This window comes from Scaptodrosophila lebanonensis, unplaced genomic scaffold (genome assembly GCF_003285725.1).
Source record: "Scaptodrosophila lebanonensis strain 11010-0011.00,11010-0021.00 unplaced genomic scaffold, SlebRS2 tig00000157-arrow-arrow-pilon, whole genome shotgun sequence".
Classification (NCBI taxonomy): domain Eukaryota; kingdom Metazoa; phylum Arthropoda; class Insecta; order Diptera; family Drosophilidae; genus Scaptodrosophila; species Scaptodrosophila lebanonensis.
Genome location: NW_022060595.1, coordinates 143,679 through 161,571, shown reverse-complemented (window position 1 = coordinate 161,571; position 17,893 = coordinate 143,679). Strand labels below are relative to the sequence as shown.

General features: G+C 39.4%; 1 protein-coding gene across 1 annotated transcript in view; it reads left to right on the top strand.

Moving 5' to 3' along the window:
- Positions 1 to 16,593, top strand: part of LOC115629547 — a 229,713-nt gene extending 213,120 nt beyond the window's left edge. The window contains exon 5 of the mRNA XM_030526028.1: positions 16,555 to 16,593. Within this exon, the coding sequence (XP_030381888.1) occupies positions 16,555 to 16,593 (39 nt within the window). The remainder of the gene's footprint in view (positions 1 to 16,554) is intronic.
- The last annotated feature ends 1,300 nt before the right edge of the window (positions 16,594 to 17,893 follow it).

Sequence of the window (17,893 nt, the reverse complement as noted above, 5' to 3'; positions counted from 1 at the left end):
TTGGGACGAATTCAAAATTCGCAGTTGTGTTTTGAAGCCAAGCATCCAGTTCTTTTGCCATATGCAGATAAATGGGTGGAGCTCCTAGGAACTAAACTTCATAAAAAACATTTGCACATAGGACCTCAAGGGTTATTTGCAATAATCAGGCAGCAGTTTTGGCCCTTGAGAGGGAAGCAAATAGTCAGCAAAATTACATAAAATTGTATCCGCTGTTTAAAGGCACACCCACGACAGATACATCAGTTTATGGGCAACCTGCCAGAAGATCGAGTAATTCGAACACGTCCGTTTTTGAATATTGGAATAGATTTTCTCGGTACAATAGCTATTCATCATAAAATGAGAGGAAAACGAGTTGGCAAAGCCTATGTGTGTGTATTTGTTTGTTTTGCTACGAAGGCAGTGCATTTAGACGTTGTGTCAGATATGACTTCTGCAGCCTTCATAGGGGCTCCGAAAAGATTTGTAGGTAGAAGGAGCTGTCCACAAAAAATTTACTGCGATAATGGAACAAATTTTATAGGCGCAGCGAATAGTCTGAATGAAATATATAAATTATTTAAAGACCAAATTCAGATAGATTCAGGTCAGCCAATAAGCTGTGATAGAACGGACGTGTTTTATATGCGCTCCGGTAAAACTGTACACAAGTAGAGACAACTGTTGCCAAGAAGTTAAAAGTGAACAATATTGAGACAATAATAGCGAAAGGACGCTTTACATAATTAAACAATTGTTTAATGTATATAAAAAAGTTCATAATTAGTAAATATTAGCAAAAATATATTAAGTGCCACGAATAAATCGCGCAAAATGAGTGACGCTCAAGCGAAAGAGCGTAGAAACTCTATAGACCAAAGAAATGGGTTCTACTCATACTTTTCAAACCGTGATACCGTGGTAGAAAAAACAACAACTCAGAGTAACTCAGCTCTACTGACCACCGACAGTCAGAGAGCACGTTCTTGCTCTCCCGCCCTGTCCACTGAACCTTCAATGCCATGGAGTTCTCAGTGCATCTCTCCCACAACTGTGAGTGCACTAATTTCGACACCCGACGCACCAACAACAAGCTCAATAACCTCAGCGACAACTGTAATCGCAGCAGCAACAACAAATGCAATAATGACTGCGCTAGCATCTTCTGCAACGCAAGCACAAAAAAACATTACAACACCGAACACTAGCATAAGTGCCAATACCGGCAACAATAACAACGTGCAAGAACAAGAACCAAAACAAAATAAAAAAGTGGCCTCGGCCGTGCAGACTGGTATCGATCGCTACATCCACATCAAGCGGAAACTTAGCCCACAAGCCCAGAAGGCTTCTAACAAATCAAAAATCAACCGTACTAATGTTGGATACGAGACAACTGCAACAGCCAATCCCAACAGATTTGCCCTTTTGGCAGATGTTGAAGGTGACCAACCGGCCGCGCAAAAAGAAGGGGAGCTGAAAAAATCCAAACCTCCTCCAATATACATTCGTGAACAATGCTCAAGTGCGCTAGTAAATAAATTAGTTGCACTTATTGGAGATAAAAGTTTCCACATAATTCCTCTAAAAAAAGGAAATATTCATGAAACAAAAGTACAGATCCAAACAGAGGCGGGTCATCGCACAGTAACCAAATACTTGGAAGAAGCTGGTAAAAACTATTACACATATCAGCTAAAAAGTTGTAAAGGGCTACAAGTAGTCATCAAAGGAATCGAATCGACAGTGACACCTGCCGAAATAATTGCGGCATTGAAAGACAAAAATTTCAACGCAAAGATGGTCACAAATATTCTGAACAAAAACAAAGAACCACAACCACTCTTTAGAGTCGAGCTTGAAACAGAGGGGAAAACTTTAAAAAGAAATGAAGTGCACCCTATCTACAACCTGCAGTTTCTGTTGCACAGGAGGATCACCGTAGAGGAGCCCCACAAGCGCAAAAACCCAGTGCAGTGCACTAACTGCCAAGAATATGGCCATACCAAAACTTACTGCACTCTAAAGCCTGTCTGCGTCATCTGTAGCGAAACCCATGACACTGCGAAGTGCCTGAAAAACAAAGAAGATATGTCAGTTAAAAGGTGCAGCAACTGTGGCGAAAAGCACACTGCCAACTGGCGAGGCTGCGTAGTTTACAAAGAACTGAAGAGCCGCCTAAACAAACGAGTAACCCAAACACGACCACATATCACTTCCAATTACTACGCTCCCTCACAACCGAAACCAGCAATACAACCATCAGTTCCCACAAGCATAACTCCTGGAATATCCTTTGCAACTGCTGTTAGGTCAGGATTAAAAACTCCCGTCCAAATGGAACAATTCCCGCTTCCTGCAGTGCCAACTATACACCAACACAAGCAACAACAACCAAGTAGCATTGAAGCAATGATGCTCTCGCTACAGCAAAGCATGAAAGACTTTATGACCTTTATGCAAACCACTATGCAAGAACTCATGCGAAATCAAAACATGCTGATACAATTACTTGTATCGTCAAAATCAACATAATGGCTTCGCTACGAATTTCCCTGTGGAACGCAAATGGCGTTTCACAACGCAAACTTGAACTTATACAGTTCCTAAACGACAAAAATATTGATGTCATGCTCCTTGTAGAGACGCACCTCACAAATAGGTACAACTTCCAAATACCAGGGTACTTGTTTTATGCAACGAATCATCCAGATGGCAAAGCTCATGGTGGAACAGGCATATTAATTAGAAACCGAATCAAACACCACTTCTTACACCGGTTTGAAACAAATTACTTGCAATCTACATCTGTAAATGTGCAATCAAACAGCGGTACCGTGACTGTGGCTGCAGTCTACTGCCCACCTCGCTTTTCGATCTCCGAGGACCAATTTACAAGATTCTTCAACACACTTGGGGAGCGATTCATTGCAGCTGGGGACTACAATGCTAAGCACACGCATTGGGGATCTCGGCTTATAAGCCCTAAAGGAAAACAGCTGTACAATGCGGTAATCAAACCACTCAACAAGCTTAACTACGTTTCTCCAGGCAAGCCCACATACTGGCCAGCAGACCCTAACAAGCTTCCAGATCTTATTGATTTCGCAGTCATCAGAAAAATTGCACGAAACATGGTAACAGCTGAGGCGCTACCAGACTTATCTTCTGATCACTCGCCAGTTTTAATTAACCTCCTCTACCACCCGAACATTGCTGAACGACCCAATAAAATCACAAACAGCAGAACTAACTGGAAGAAGTACAAAAAATATGTATGTTCACATACCGAAACAACGCCTACACTGACTACGAAGGACGACATCGAGCATTCATCGGATATACTCTCGTCTGTACTAGTTGCAGCCGCGAAGGTCTCAACTCCACAAGAGACAAATATAAAATCGAACCACATCAAAACAAACCGAGAAATCGAGCACCTGGTTTTAGAAAAGCGGCGACTGCGACGGGAATGGCAATCCAACAGATCTCATACTGCAAAGTACAGACTGAAAGAGGCTACTCGCAGACTTACCAAGGCACTCAAACTAGAAGAAGCGCATGCCCAGCTCCAGTACATCGAGCAGCTCTCTCCCACAAGCACAAAGTATCCACTGTGGAGAGCTCACCGAAGTCTAAGCGCTCCAACCGAAACAGTTACACCATTGCGGAGCCCCACTGGCAGTTGGCTCCGTAGTGACGAAGAAAGAGCGAGTGCATTTGCCGCCCACCTACAACAAGTATTCCAGCCTAACCCTGCCACAAACTCTTTTGTACTTACATCTTCATCATGTGCCAACATAGAAGAACCATTTGAGCCCATGGAATTCCAGCCGAGTGAAATTGCTAAGGTTATTAAAGAGGAACTGAAGCCCGGAAAATCACCTGGTTTTGATTTAATAACTCCGAAAATGATCATCGAACTGCCTAGGTGTGCGGTTTTATATATCTGCAAGCTTTTCAATGCAATAGCTAAGCTTGGATACTTTCCAAAAAAGTGGAAAAAGTCGATCATAGTGATGATTCCTAAGATGGGAAAAGATAAAACACAGCTATCGTCCTACAGGCCGATAAGCTTACTAACCGTTCTTTCAAAGCTGTTCGAAAAAGTCCTTCTTTTGCGCATCAGCCCATACCTCAAAATGCGAAACACAATACCAACACACCAGTTTGGTTTTCGAAGACAACATGGAACTATCGAGCAGGTGAATCGCATCACATCGGAGATTCGCACTGCATTTGAACAACGGGAATATTGCATAGCAATATTTCTTGACGTCGCACAAGCATTTGACCGAGTCTGGCTGGATGGACTTATGTACAAAATAACCAAGCTACTGCCTCAAAATACACACAAATTGCTTGAGTCGTACCTTTATAAAAGGGTCTTTGCTGTGAGATGTAACACAAGTAACTCACATGATCATATAATCGAAGCTGGAGTCCCCCAAGGCAGCGTTCTGGGACCGATCCTCTACGTCTTGTATACGGCGGACATTCCTACAGACTGCCAGTTAACAACCTCTACGTTTGCTGACGACACCGCGATTCTTAGTCGCGCTAGATGCCCAGCAAAGGCAACTGAGCAACTAGCTCGCCACTTAAAAGTTGTGGAGAGATGGCTTGCAGACTGGCGCATACAAGTAAACGAACAAAAATGCAAGCAAGTTACGTTTACTTTGAACAAACAAACCTGCCCTCCATTGGTCCTGAACAACGCACGCATTCCACAAGCCGATAAAGTAACATACTTGGGGGTTCATTTAGACAGGCGACTCACATGGCGTAAGCACATTGAAGCAAAGAAGACGCAGTTGAAACTTGAGGCAAGCAGTCTCCATTGGCTTATAAACGCTCGTTCTCCGCTTTCTCTGGAATATAAAGTTCTACTCTATAACTCCGTGCTTAAGCCTATTTGGACCTATGGCTCAGAGCTATGGGGCAACGCAAGCAGAAGTAACATCGACATTATACAGCGAGCGCAGTCCAAAATTCTGAGAACCATCACTGGGGCACCGTGGTACCTCCGGAACGAGAGCATTCACAGAGACCTGCACATCAAGCTCGTAAGAGAAGAAATTGGAGAAAAACAGGCAAAACATCAAATAAGACTCGCCTCACATCCAAATCCTCTTGCAAGAACTCTAATCCGAGTAAGCAGCCAAAGTCGGCTGCAGCGCAACGACCAACCAGCCCAGCGATCTACTTTCTTCTCGAGGGCCGTTTAACATAAATGCAATTAAGCAACTAATTGTAAATTAACTTAGAGTAAGATTTGATTAATTATTGTTAGTCCCTTAAGACAACAAGCGGAGATTCAATAAATAAATTGAAGAATGAAAAAAAAAAAAAAAAAAATTCAGATAGATGCAATAGACAAGTTTTGTGTGGAGCGGCAAATTGAATGGGTAAATATTCCAGCTAAATCTCCCCACATTGGGGGACTCTGGGAAGCATGCGTGAAGTCCGTTAAAAAGCATTTTACGCGTTCTATAGAAGGAATAATGACCTTTGAAGAAATGACCACACTAATGATAGAAATAGAAGCGATTTTAAATTCAAGACCATTAACTCCGCTGTAAGAAGATCCAAATGATCTTCAGGTTCTAACCCCAGGGCATTTTATATTGGGAGAGTCTTTTTCTACAAGTAAATCGACGGCTAGTGTATCTATTTCGAAGTTCAGTTTTGCTGAGCCCCGTGAAATAGCCTCGTTTAAAATAAGTGTTCCGCCTGAGGCTTTTACAATTATTTGTGACCCAAAATTTTGGCCACCACATATGATTGTCCATGAGTTTAGGCAGAAAAAACGAGTTTCGTCACTGCCTGTTGATTTACAGTCTAGTACTCTTTCTTCGAAACCAACGTCAAGTATGGCTTCAAAAAACTAGACTCGCGACATTTTTCGCTTAATATTCTGTATCAGAATGTTAGGGGTCTTTTGTCCAAGCTCGGGAATTTATTTCTTAGCAGTTTTTCTTGTGATTCTAATATTATTGCGTTTTCAGAAACGTGGTTAAATCCTTCGATTTCTGATAATGAAATTTTATCAGATGACTTTTGTATTTTTCGTCATGATCGTCCGAGTCGTCGAGGTGGAGGGGTACTGATTGCAGTCAAATCCAACCTTCGGTCGGAAATCATTGATGGTGATGTGCCAAATGATGTTGAATTTGTTGCTGTTAAAGTAACTTTTCCGTCTTTTGCTCTTTACATCACTTGCTCGTATATAACTCCCTCTTCCAATATTCAAGTGTATATGCAACATATAACTTGTATTAATGCAATTTCCACTCATCTCCGTGACAGAGATGCGTTTATTGTGCTAGGTGATTTTAATTTGCCTAACATAGAATGGTCATTTTTCAATGAGTCCAATTATTTGGTGCCCTCAGCAGAACATGAATTTTTGGATTGCCTGTTGGACCTTTCTTTGTTTCAAATTAATTCTATACCTAATCGCCTCAGCAAAATGCTTGATCTCGTCTATGTTACTGTCCCTAGTAGCGTTGTAGTCTCTAGGTCTGTACCCCTGTCAGTGCCTGAAGACACTTACCACCCTACTTTAGAAATCTCCCTATCATTTTCAAATCACACCTTTATTCCTACACTTAATTCTAATAAAACACGTCATTGCTTTCGCAAAGGAAATTTTTTTTTGTTTAACGAACTTATTTTAGCAACTAATTGGTCCTTTTTGTATAGTGCGGTTGATATCAACATAGCCGTCAAGTTCTTCTATGACACTATTAATGCTCTTTTCGATGTTTGTATCCCAAATAGTGTCATATCGTCTGCGTCATCTAAACCTCCTTGGTTTTCACCAAGACTTTCAAACTTAAAAAATGTTAAATCTAGATGCTTTAAAAAGTATAAGCAGTCGGGCCTATCTCTTGACTTCTATAAATACTCTATAGCGAAATCAAATTTTGTTCTTCTTAATTCACTATGTTACAATAATTACCTTGCCCGATGCAAGATGCAATTTGCACAGGACCCTAAACAATTCTATAAGTTCGTTAATTCTAAACGTAAATCTGCTTCTCTACCTTCATCATTTTTCCTTGGTGACAAAAAAGCCAGCAACGATTGCTGACTTGTTTGCCAACTTCTTCCAGTCAACTTATTCCTCTGTCTCTATTAGTAGTACCTCTTATCCTTATAGCATTTCATCTTCCCACACTATTTACGCTCCCATAATTACTGATAGCTACTTTCTGCTATCAAATCTTAAAAATCTTCATACTGTCCTGGAGCAGACAACATTCCTAGTTGTGCCTCAAGGAGTGTTCCATTATTACAACCATTACTTAAACTTTTTAATCTGTCACTTGGTTCCTCAATCTTTCCAACTATTTGGAGAGAATCTTTTATAATTCCTTTATATAAAAAGGGTGGTAAGTCTGATATTTCAAACTAAAGAGGTATTGCAAAGTTGTCTGCCATACCGAAATTATTTGAAAAAATAGTTTGCAGCACTTTGCAGCACTTCTGTAAATCTGTCATATCTCAGTAAAGCATTTGACTCTGTGAACCATGATCTTCTGCTCTTTAAGCTAAGTCGTATAGGATTTCCCTCCGCTTTTTTGTGTTGGATTTCGTCTTATCTAAAAGACAGATCCCAACGGATCTTGCTTAGGTCGCACATTTCTAAGCCCGTGTTTGCATCATCAGGTGTGCCTCAAGGTAGCCATCTTGGCCCCTTACTTTTTACATTATTTATTAATGACCTCCCCTCTACCTCGTCACACTCTCATATTCTTATGTATGCTGATGATGTGAAACTTATTCTGACTTACAAAGACCCTTCTCATTTTCATCGCCTGCAGGATGATCTGAACTGCATGCAATCTTGGTGCTTAACTAACCACTTGCACCTCAATTGCTCTAAATGTAAGTTCATGACATTTCACCGAACCTTGCCCCATTTAGTCACGTATACGATTGACAATGTGCCATTGCAACGTATATCGACTGTTGAAGACCTTGGGGTTATTTTTGATTCCAAATTGAACTTCAACCTTCACATAGCTAGTATTGTTAATAAGGCTAAAGGATTACTTGGATTCATTAAACGTTGGTCCAAGGAATTCAATGACTGAAAAATGAATGAAAATCCTTGAATGCAAAGTTGTTGATTTAGTTACGTAGATTACATTATCCAAATTTTAAATCGATCGGACTAAATTTATAACACAAACTTTTCATTTGAAATAGTGAATAAATATTAAAACCCCAATAATTCAAGCTCCAACACAAATTTCGAATTTAAGTATGCAGTTTTCTTTGTATTCTTTTATTGATTTCTGAAACCAAGTTTTATGTCGATCGGCTACAAAATGGGGATTTTTCAAACAAACTTTGGAGCTTGTTTTCCCCCCTTTGGAGCTCGAATTTTCCAAAATCCCTTAATGGACATTTACACTATGATAGGATACTTGAGCCCAAATTTCAGCATCCTAGCTTTTACCGTGTGGGCTGTTGACGCGGTTTCTTTTTGTGCCCCAAGAAAACCCCAATAATTAAAGCTCAAAAAAAAAATTTAAAAAACCGAGTATGCAGTTTTGTATGTATTCTTTAATTGATTTTAGAAACTAAGTTTTAAGTCGATCGGTTGAAAAATGCGGATTTTAGAAGCAATTCCTTCTTTTTGCTCTACGTGGTTTAAGCTGGGATCCCAATCTCCGCTTGCCATCGTACTCTAGCAGGCTGATGCTTATAAACCTTCCTTCCTTAGTACATCGTAGGACGGTTCTTGGAGTAGTTTTTCTCCACAAGTTGGTTATTGGTGAGGTTGACTCTTCTGCCCTCTTAGGTCGCCTTAATTTTTCAGTTCCTTGTAGACCAACAAGGAATTATTTGCCGTTTATATTGGCCAGATGCACAACCGATTACGCTTTGCACAATCGTTTTCGGGTGATGTGCAGACATTATAACGATCTTTCACATTTACTTTCGACAGGTCTCTCTCTCTGTTCTATCAAATCTATTCTTTATAATTATCTTCGGGGAAATCTCTGACCACTTACTGCTGTGAGTTGGGGCATAGCTTGCCGGAATGGCATTTAAAATTTCCCCCACCGGGTTGGAGATTTCCCTCTTTTTCTTTTTCTTTTCGTCTCTCTTTCTACCTTTCTCTTTTTCTGTTTCTCTGTCTCTCTTTCCTTCTTTATTTTTCTCTTTCTCGTTCTACTTCGTACTTTTTCTAATTAGTTGTTAAATAGAATTCATTTTTCACCTTTATCTACTTTTTGCATAGTTTTTTAGGTCTTTAATGTCTCTGACCGCATATGACTGTGAATCATAGCTGGCCAATTGGAAAATAAAATTCCCCCAACGTGTCGGAGGCATTAATAGACGTCATTGTACAGCTTTGTGTTAGGCTTTCTTATCTTTTATTTTGATTAGTTTAATTTGTTATATTAAGTTTTATAATATAATCGACAGTAGTGTTGTTCATATATTTTGAATAAAATAAAATAAAAATAAAAAAAATAGTAGACTCAGTAGACAGTAAAAGTTATAAAGGGTTGCGAGACCACTGGAAGGCAGTTCAAGAAAACAAAGAACAGTTTTGGAAACGGTGGTCGTTAGAATATTTGTCCGAATTGCAAAAGCTTTACAAGTGGGACAAAGTAATGCCAAATTTAAAACCGGGAAAATCTGGCCCAAATGCATTGGAAGAGGGGCAGGGTCACAAAGCCCATTGTAGGTAAAGACGGCCTTTGTAGAATGGTAGAAGTAAGGACAAGCAATGGAATATCGCTAAGGTCGGTGCACAATGTTTGTCCTTTTCCTGCCGAAGACGAGGATAACTCGTCAACTGCGGTAGTTACAACCGCAATACAAACAAGTAACACAAATTAATTACAAAATAGTTATGAAAATGAACAGTATAAACCCAAGCCTGTAAAGTTAAAAAATAAGAATGTAATTTTATATATTTTAACATTTTTGTCGATATTTAACAATGTTAAGAGTCAAAAAATAGAATATTTAGAAAATAAGGCAGGGATATTTTTTGAGAACGTTGGCGACGTGGGATTAACGCGGACGTCATGGAATATAATTATTCACGCAAATCTGGATCAGTATTGGGCATTTAAGCATCGAATAGAAGCATCTTGGTCCGTATTACAACATCTTAAGGAGAAGATTCAAAAAGACACAACTCTAGACTCAACGATGAAGCTGTTAGAAAACAAATTTAATAGGCTAGAACAAAATAATGACATTATTGTTCAAAATCAGAGGAGCAAGAAAGAACGACAATAAGATGAGAGCTTATGTAATCTACCCATATCCCACATTACACGATGGAAAATTCGTCAGTATTCAGCCCGAATTTACTCAAATACTCATCGATGACAACTCAGCCAGTTTCTATGGACTAACAGAAGGGAATCTAAATTACTGCCAAAAGATGGAAAGGCTGCTATTATGTCCGCAAATCCACCCAATATACAACGTTAACGCTGCTACAAATTGCGACATATTACTTTTACTAAAAACAAAAACGCTGCCGCCTACCTGCCAGGTAAACGTGATGAACCCTCGAAATTATTGGGCTCAACTTCCTGGATATTTTCACTGCCAAATAAAATAACAGCGGAAATGCATTGCAAGGAAAATATCACAAGCCTCACCATATTTGGTCAAGGGATCCTTCAACTTAATACAGGATGTTTCCTACAGACTGAAGAAGCCAACTTGTGCGCATACGAGGATACTATTATGGATGTTAACTTCCGTCTACCAACAGTAAATCTGCCCAGCCAATTGCCTGAAATAAGCCATATGCAGATAGAGGGTGAAATCAAAACATTTAAGGTACGTGATATCCCAAGGATCAAAACAATCTTCGATTTCCCGATTCATCTCGATACACATCAAATGGCACTTTACGGTATCAGCATCACCTCCTGGATTGTCGGATTTGGTCTCATCGTGGCGATCGTTATCATCTTTAAAAAGATGTGCCAACTATCTACCCAATTTCTACCCGTAACATTTGCCTTACCACGCTTATCCTAAAAACTAAGAAAATATATGTCATCACTAGCAGGTATTGCCCGTCTTAACCCGGCTCAATATGTTTCCAATTGTATTTATTTTGTGTGTGCATAACCTACCCATATGTTTTCACCTTAAAGGTTACCAGTAGGAAGGCATTTAAGGTATTTAAATGAACATTTTCTGTTCTTGACAAAAAATTGTTCAGTAGTCCGATACATTTTTGTTCTTGCCAAACTATTTCGTTAAACGAACATGACCACTATAACTAATATTTTTTAAAGCTCGTTTTCCCCCCGTTGGAGCTAGAATTTTCCAAAAGCCTTTCTTAGTGTGCTCCTACACTATGATGGATACTATGAAACGATACTTGAGTCCAAATTTAAATTCACATTTGAGTCTTTTCGTGCCATATTGAGTCAATATGGAATATGAAACACGGCACTCGTCAATGCCGTGCAGCGATGAGCCACGATCAAAAAGCACTGGCACCGATACCATCAAACTATCGAAGTTTGAATGCAATAAGCAGAATATTTAAATAATGAAATCGAATTATTTATTGAGATCAATAAGAACAAATCATATACATACATACATACATCTGCCCGCAATGCGAAGAAGAATATGCGTAAGTCCGTTATTCGGTTTCTGCTTTACTATCGCTTACGCAGTCGTTGTCTAGCGACGGTAACTGTAACATTTTGGCCTTTGCAATTAACATTAAATGGTCAAAACGAAAGAAGAAGAGCGAGCTAATGACTTGCAGTTGTTGTTGTTTTAGAGCATTATTTTTTTTTACAATCAAACAACTGTGTTCGAGTGCCCAATGTATACATTAATACGAATGTACATACATGCTATATTCATACACAGGCATACATACATATGTACATATGTTTCTCTTTACTTTTTCAACCGTACGTAGAGAACCGCACACATAGACACGAACTGTTGCTTGTTGTGTGTGAGTGTGTGTATGTGATGTCCCCAACTATTTGATATTTGTTGTTAATTAACATTTCTTGCTCTGTCAGTGCAAGACGAATGTACATACATACATATGTAGATACATATGTACATAGATGTGCACATACATATGTATCTATGGACATTCACACATTAGTGTCTCACATTTTGCTTTGGCTATTTCAATCGTTTGCACGCAACTACACGAACAGCTGTTTGTATGTGTGTGTATGTATACTTAGTTGTCCCCAACTGTTTGATATTTTGTATTGTTTGTTCTGCCTGCTTTTGTAAAATGCATATTTTGAAAATCCTTGAATGCAAAGTTGTAGATTTAGTTACGTAGATTACATTATCCAAATTTTAAATCGATCGGACTAAATTTATAACACAAACTTTTCATTTGAAATAGTGAATAAATATTAAAACCCCAATAATTCAAGCTCCAACACAAATTTCGAATTTAAGTATGCAGTTTTCTTTGTATTCTTTTATTGATTTCTGAAACCAAGTTTTATGTCGATCGGCTACAAAATGGGGATTTTTCAAACAAACTTTGGAGCTTGTTTTCCCCCCTTTGGAGCTCGAATTTTCCAAAATCCCTTAATGGACATTTACACTATGATAGGATACTTGAGCCCAAATTTCAGCATCCTAGCTTTTACCGTGTGGGGTGTGGGCTGTTGACGCGGTTTCTTTTTGTGCCCCAAGAAAACCCCAATAATTAAAGCTCAAAAAAAAAATTCAAAAAACCGAGTATGCAGTTTTGTTTGTATTCTTTAATTGATTTTAGAAACTAAGTTTTAAGTCGATCGGTTGAAAAATGCGGATTTTTCAAACAAACTTTGGAGCTATTTTTCCCCCCTTTGGAGCTCGAATTTTCCAAAATCCTTCTTAGTGCTCATCTACACCATGATAGGATACTTAAGCCCAAATTTCAGCATCCTAGCTTTTACCGTGTGGGCTGTGGGCTGTTGACGCGGTTTGCTTTTGTGCCCCAACATTTTTTTTACAGGAAAACTCCCATATTTTAGGCCCCAAAAAAAATATCAAAAAACCAAGTATACAGTTTTTCTTGGAATTGTTCTGAGAGTACACAAACTAAGTTTAAAGTTAATCAGATGAAAACTGTAGATTTTTCATACAAACTTTGGAGCTATTTTTCCCCCCTTTGGAGCTCGAATTTTCCAAAATCCCTTCTTAGTGCGCATCTACACCATGATAGGATACTTAAGCCCAAATTTCAGCATCCTAGCTTTTACCGTGTGGGCTGTGGGCTGTTGACGCGGTTTCCTTTTTAAAAAAAATTTAAAAAACCGAGTATGCAGTTTTGTTTGTATTCTTTAATTGATTTTAGAAACTAAGTTTTAAGTCGATCGATTGAAAAATGCGGATTTTTCAAACAAACTTTGGAGCTATTTTTCCCCCCTTTGGAGCTCGAATTTTCCAAAATCCCTTCTTAGTGCTCATATACACCATGATAGGATACTTAAGCCCAAATTTCAGCATCCTAGCTTTTACCGTGTGGGCTGTGCGTTGATCACCAATCAGTCAGTCAGTCAGGACAAACTGTTTTATATATATAGATGTACAATTATAATTAAACTTTAGAAATAATTAACTAGTTGAAAGGGAGTCCTTTCAAGGTGGGGAGCATGTTCAATCCTAACGAGGTCCTAAATAAACGTAAATTAATTGATAAGCTAGATTTGCTCTGTCTGGACCACGAATGGTGCATTACCACATTGTTATAGATAAAACCTCGATAAGAAACACAGATATGCTCTCTTATACAGATAATAATGAGTTCGGCCTCAGACGCCGAACATAACACCAACATTTTCGTAGCTGGCAGGCGCCAGCTCAATAGATAAGGATGTGTAAGTACACAAATCATTAGCTAAGGCTCGCCACCGCGCTGGATGAGCATGCTGCGGCTGGCTAACATGAGCTACCTGATAAAGTACGCACACATGGTAGAAGATAAGGAATCGATGATAGTATGTAGACGATAGCATAAGAACTAGGATAAGAATTTATATATAAATAAAGCAGTCGAGCTATCGACGTTGTCCATTCATCCACAAAACTTTGTCGCGTATTATTGTCCTCGCACCAATCCTGCTCCGCTCAATACAATATGCTTAGAATAATTATAGAAATTAAAAAAAATTAAGAGAATTAAAAAAAAAGTGATCGATTTTACCTCTCTTGGTATTCGAACTCACGTAAAGGGTGTACAATAGCACTTGTACAGGGCAATTGCGACTAGGTGAGTGTATGTATGCTTATTCGCGTCTATTTGTATCTGTGTAAGCATGTTTGCAGTTCCTAGGTCTTATAGTCTCCGAGATATAGGTGATTATACAAATGGAAAATCGGGAAAGCCCCCATAGGGGGAAATGGGGGAAATCAAAAAAATAAAACAAACTCGTATAGCGTACACACACAAAGCATCTTTGTGCAACACTTGGTGTCTCTATCTCTTATAGTCTCTGAGATCCAAGTATTCATAAGGACAGACAGACAGACGGGCTAGATCGACTCGTATTGTCATGCTGATCAAGAATATCTATACTTTGTGTCCGCCACGCCTCCTTCTGCCTGTTACATTTTTCAGCTCCCGGAAACCTAATATACTCCTGAGCATATCTTGCCAGCCGTCTTTTCTGGCTCAGTATTTGTGCATACAATTATACGTTTATTTATTATATGATATTTCTTTTCCGACATTCTCTATAGTTTCTAAAGAGTTAATTTCCCAAACAGACAATTACTTTGGTACGATTCGAGAGCTAGGACAAATACTATGTATGGTTGTACAAGTATGTACATACATATGTACATTTATTTATATAGTATGATAGGGATAAACCAAGGCAAGTAAATTCTAGAATTCAGTCACCGACTATCTTACTTCGAGTGCGGACACCTGTGGCTTATCTATCGTCAGTGTTTTTGTCTTTTCAATTCTCTTTTGTGCTTATTACACGCGCACCTGTGCCCACTGCAAACTTCAGAGATAAAAAAAACAAATTTTTTTTTTTGTTTAACCATGGCCCCTGAGCCACCCAATTTAGGGGATAACCGCTTTGCTAGGCTTAGCGATAGCCCCAAAGCGATAAAGAGACGATCATATAAAAATTTGCCTGAGGAATTTCCTGAACTTCCTCCACCTACGCAACAAAACCCGAGATTCATAATCATTGCCTCCAAAAACACCGATAAGGCCATTTCTGATTTCTCCTGCTTTGCAGTACATCGCGCTTTAAACATAATAAGCAAAGAAATAATCTCGATCTCCACCCTCCGCGATGGCAATCTGTTGATGTTGGTAAAATCCAAAGCAGTCGCCGAAAAGTTCATTAAAGTTACCCATTTGCCTGGCATTTGCCATATAGAGTGCAAGCTGCACGACACCCTTAACTTTGTTAAAGGTACCATTTACGCACCCTACCTGGTCAATACCCCCGACGAAGATATAATCGAAGAGCTTAAATCCCAGAATGTGCATTCCATTTTCAAGTTCTCCAGAATAATCGATGGCAACGCAAAACCAACTGGTGTAATTTTGATCACCTTCGACCTTTACAGTTTACCAAGCAAACTGGACATCTCCTGACATACCGTCAAGGTAAGGGAATATATCCTCAACCCGATGATGTGCAAGACATGCCAGCTATTAGGCCACACAGCAAAGCATTGCAAAAATCCACCCACATGCGTAGCATGTAATCTGGTTCCCCACCTCTCCGAGCCCTGCACCCGCACATTTTGTGCCAATTGCAGCGGCGATCATCCCGCCTCCTCTTCATCATACCCAAAATACCAACAACAGAGGGAACTTCTCAAAATAAAAACCACTAAAAAGTGCAGTTTGCGAGAAGCACGAATAATTATGAAACAACAAACAAGCACTACATACAACCAACTCCGCCGTCTACGGCTACCTAAACAAATTGCGATAAGAAAGAAACTCTCCGAGAGCCAATTATTGCAGACTCCCCGATGCAGGCAGCTCCCTTTGCCTCCCACCTCTCTTCAATAACCTCTAAGCTCAAAGCTTCAAGCTACGAAAGTTCTCAAAACTCAAATATAAAGCCCCTTGTAAAATCTCTTGCTCCTAATTTAGAAGCCCAAGAAATTTTATAAGAACAAAATCAAAACAACACAATTATATTAAACGAAAAAATTTATTATTATAAATTTAATTCCTCAACAGAAGACAATACCGATGATTCGGATACATCAATGGAAGATCTTGCCTCATAGTCAAATGTCACTCCATTGATATATCCCTATATTGCACACATAAAATATCTGCCGGTAAATTGTACAACGCCTATTAAAATATTACAATGGAACATAAATGGTATATTTAATAATTATAATGAACTTACACTTTTGATAAAAGACCACTCTCCAGATGTTCTATGTTTGCAAGAAACGCACTTACCACATAACTTTTAAAATTTTACTTGCCCCAAGCATTATATTGGCTACTTTTACAACCTCCCACAAAACACATCGGCCAAGCAAGGCCACACGAACAACTCTTTGAACTCCAATATTCTCTGCTCCCTCCTACAGCTTAACCTCGATGCAGCAAATGTTTTACCAGTAGCCTAATTACCAACATATTGAACCAAGCCATTGGACTACTTATTCTTTTAGGTGACTTTAATACGTGGAGTCCCCTATGGGAACGTGCAATAGCTGGTAAAAACTTGGTTATCCTTAACGACGGCTCTCCCACTCACATCTCAACTCACAATACCTTTACACATGTGGATATAACAACGATATCACCACAAATTGCTCATGTAGCTGGTCTATTCTGAGCGACCCCCACGGCAGTGACCCCTTCCCTATATTCATCCAACTTTCCACTCAATTTAGCCCAGATAACTCCCCACCGCTTTCAAAGTATAAAACCGATCATGCAAACTGGGAACTTTTTGAAAACAAATGCAAAAAAATGGCAGAAAACTCGGCCACTGGTTGCCTTAATCATCAAATAGCTCGATTAACAAAATGCATAAGAGCTGCCGCTAATTGCAATCAAACGTGTGCGACACAAAGCGAAAGTTCCCTGGTGGAACCATAACCTCCAGCAGTTAAGATATGAGAAACAGCGCCTTTTTCACTCATATAGATCCCAAATGACCAGTTCTGCTCTTATTAAGTATAAGAAAGCCAATGCAAAAGAGCAGTGCTTTTGGCCAAGCGAAACTGCCTTCACAACTTCACTTCTCGAATCTCCCCATTATCTACCTCAAAGAAAGTTTGGACCGACATACAACGATTAGCGGGTGTTCCACCCACGCCTTTAAAATATATGAATACTGCCTTAGGACTGGTGACGTGTTCCCACCGTATTGCAGAGGAGTTTGCCAAGTCTGATCAACGTACTCAGCGGACAGCAATTTTTCAGCCGAATATTCAAGCCAAAAAATCTTCTATCAGATACTTACCAACCAAACGCCTTGTCTGCATCCGCAAGATGCTTAGAAGCCAATTTTACATTAATAGAAATCGAAGCAGCTATCAAAAGTGCGAAAGGGAAAAGTCCAGACGCGGATAGAATATCATAAAGTATATCCCAATGTCTCTAAAAACAAAACTTCAGGAGATATTCAACACGATGCTCAATTCTGGTACCTACCCACACATATGGAGATCAGCCGTGGTAATCCCCATAGCAAAACCAAACAAACCACCCCACGAAATCAAAACCTTCCGCCCGATATCCCTGCTATCCTACCTAGGTACAACAATTGAAAAAAATTATAGCTCGAAGACTGATGTGGTTCATTACCCGTCAATCGCTTTTTCAGAGTTCGAGTCAACAACATCACTTCAAACACCTCAATCTCTTTAACGGAATTCCTCAAGGCTCCCCACTCTCCGTCGTTCTTTTCATAATAGC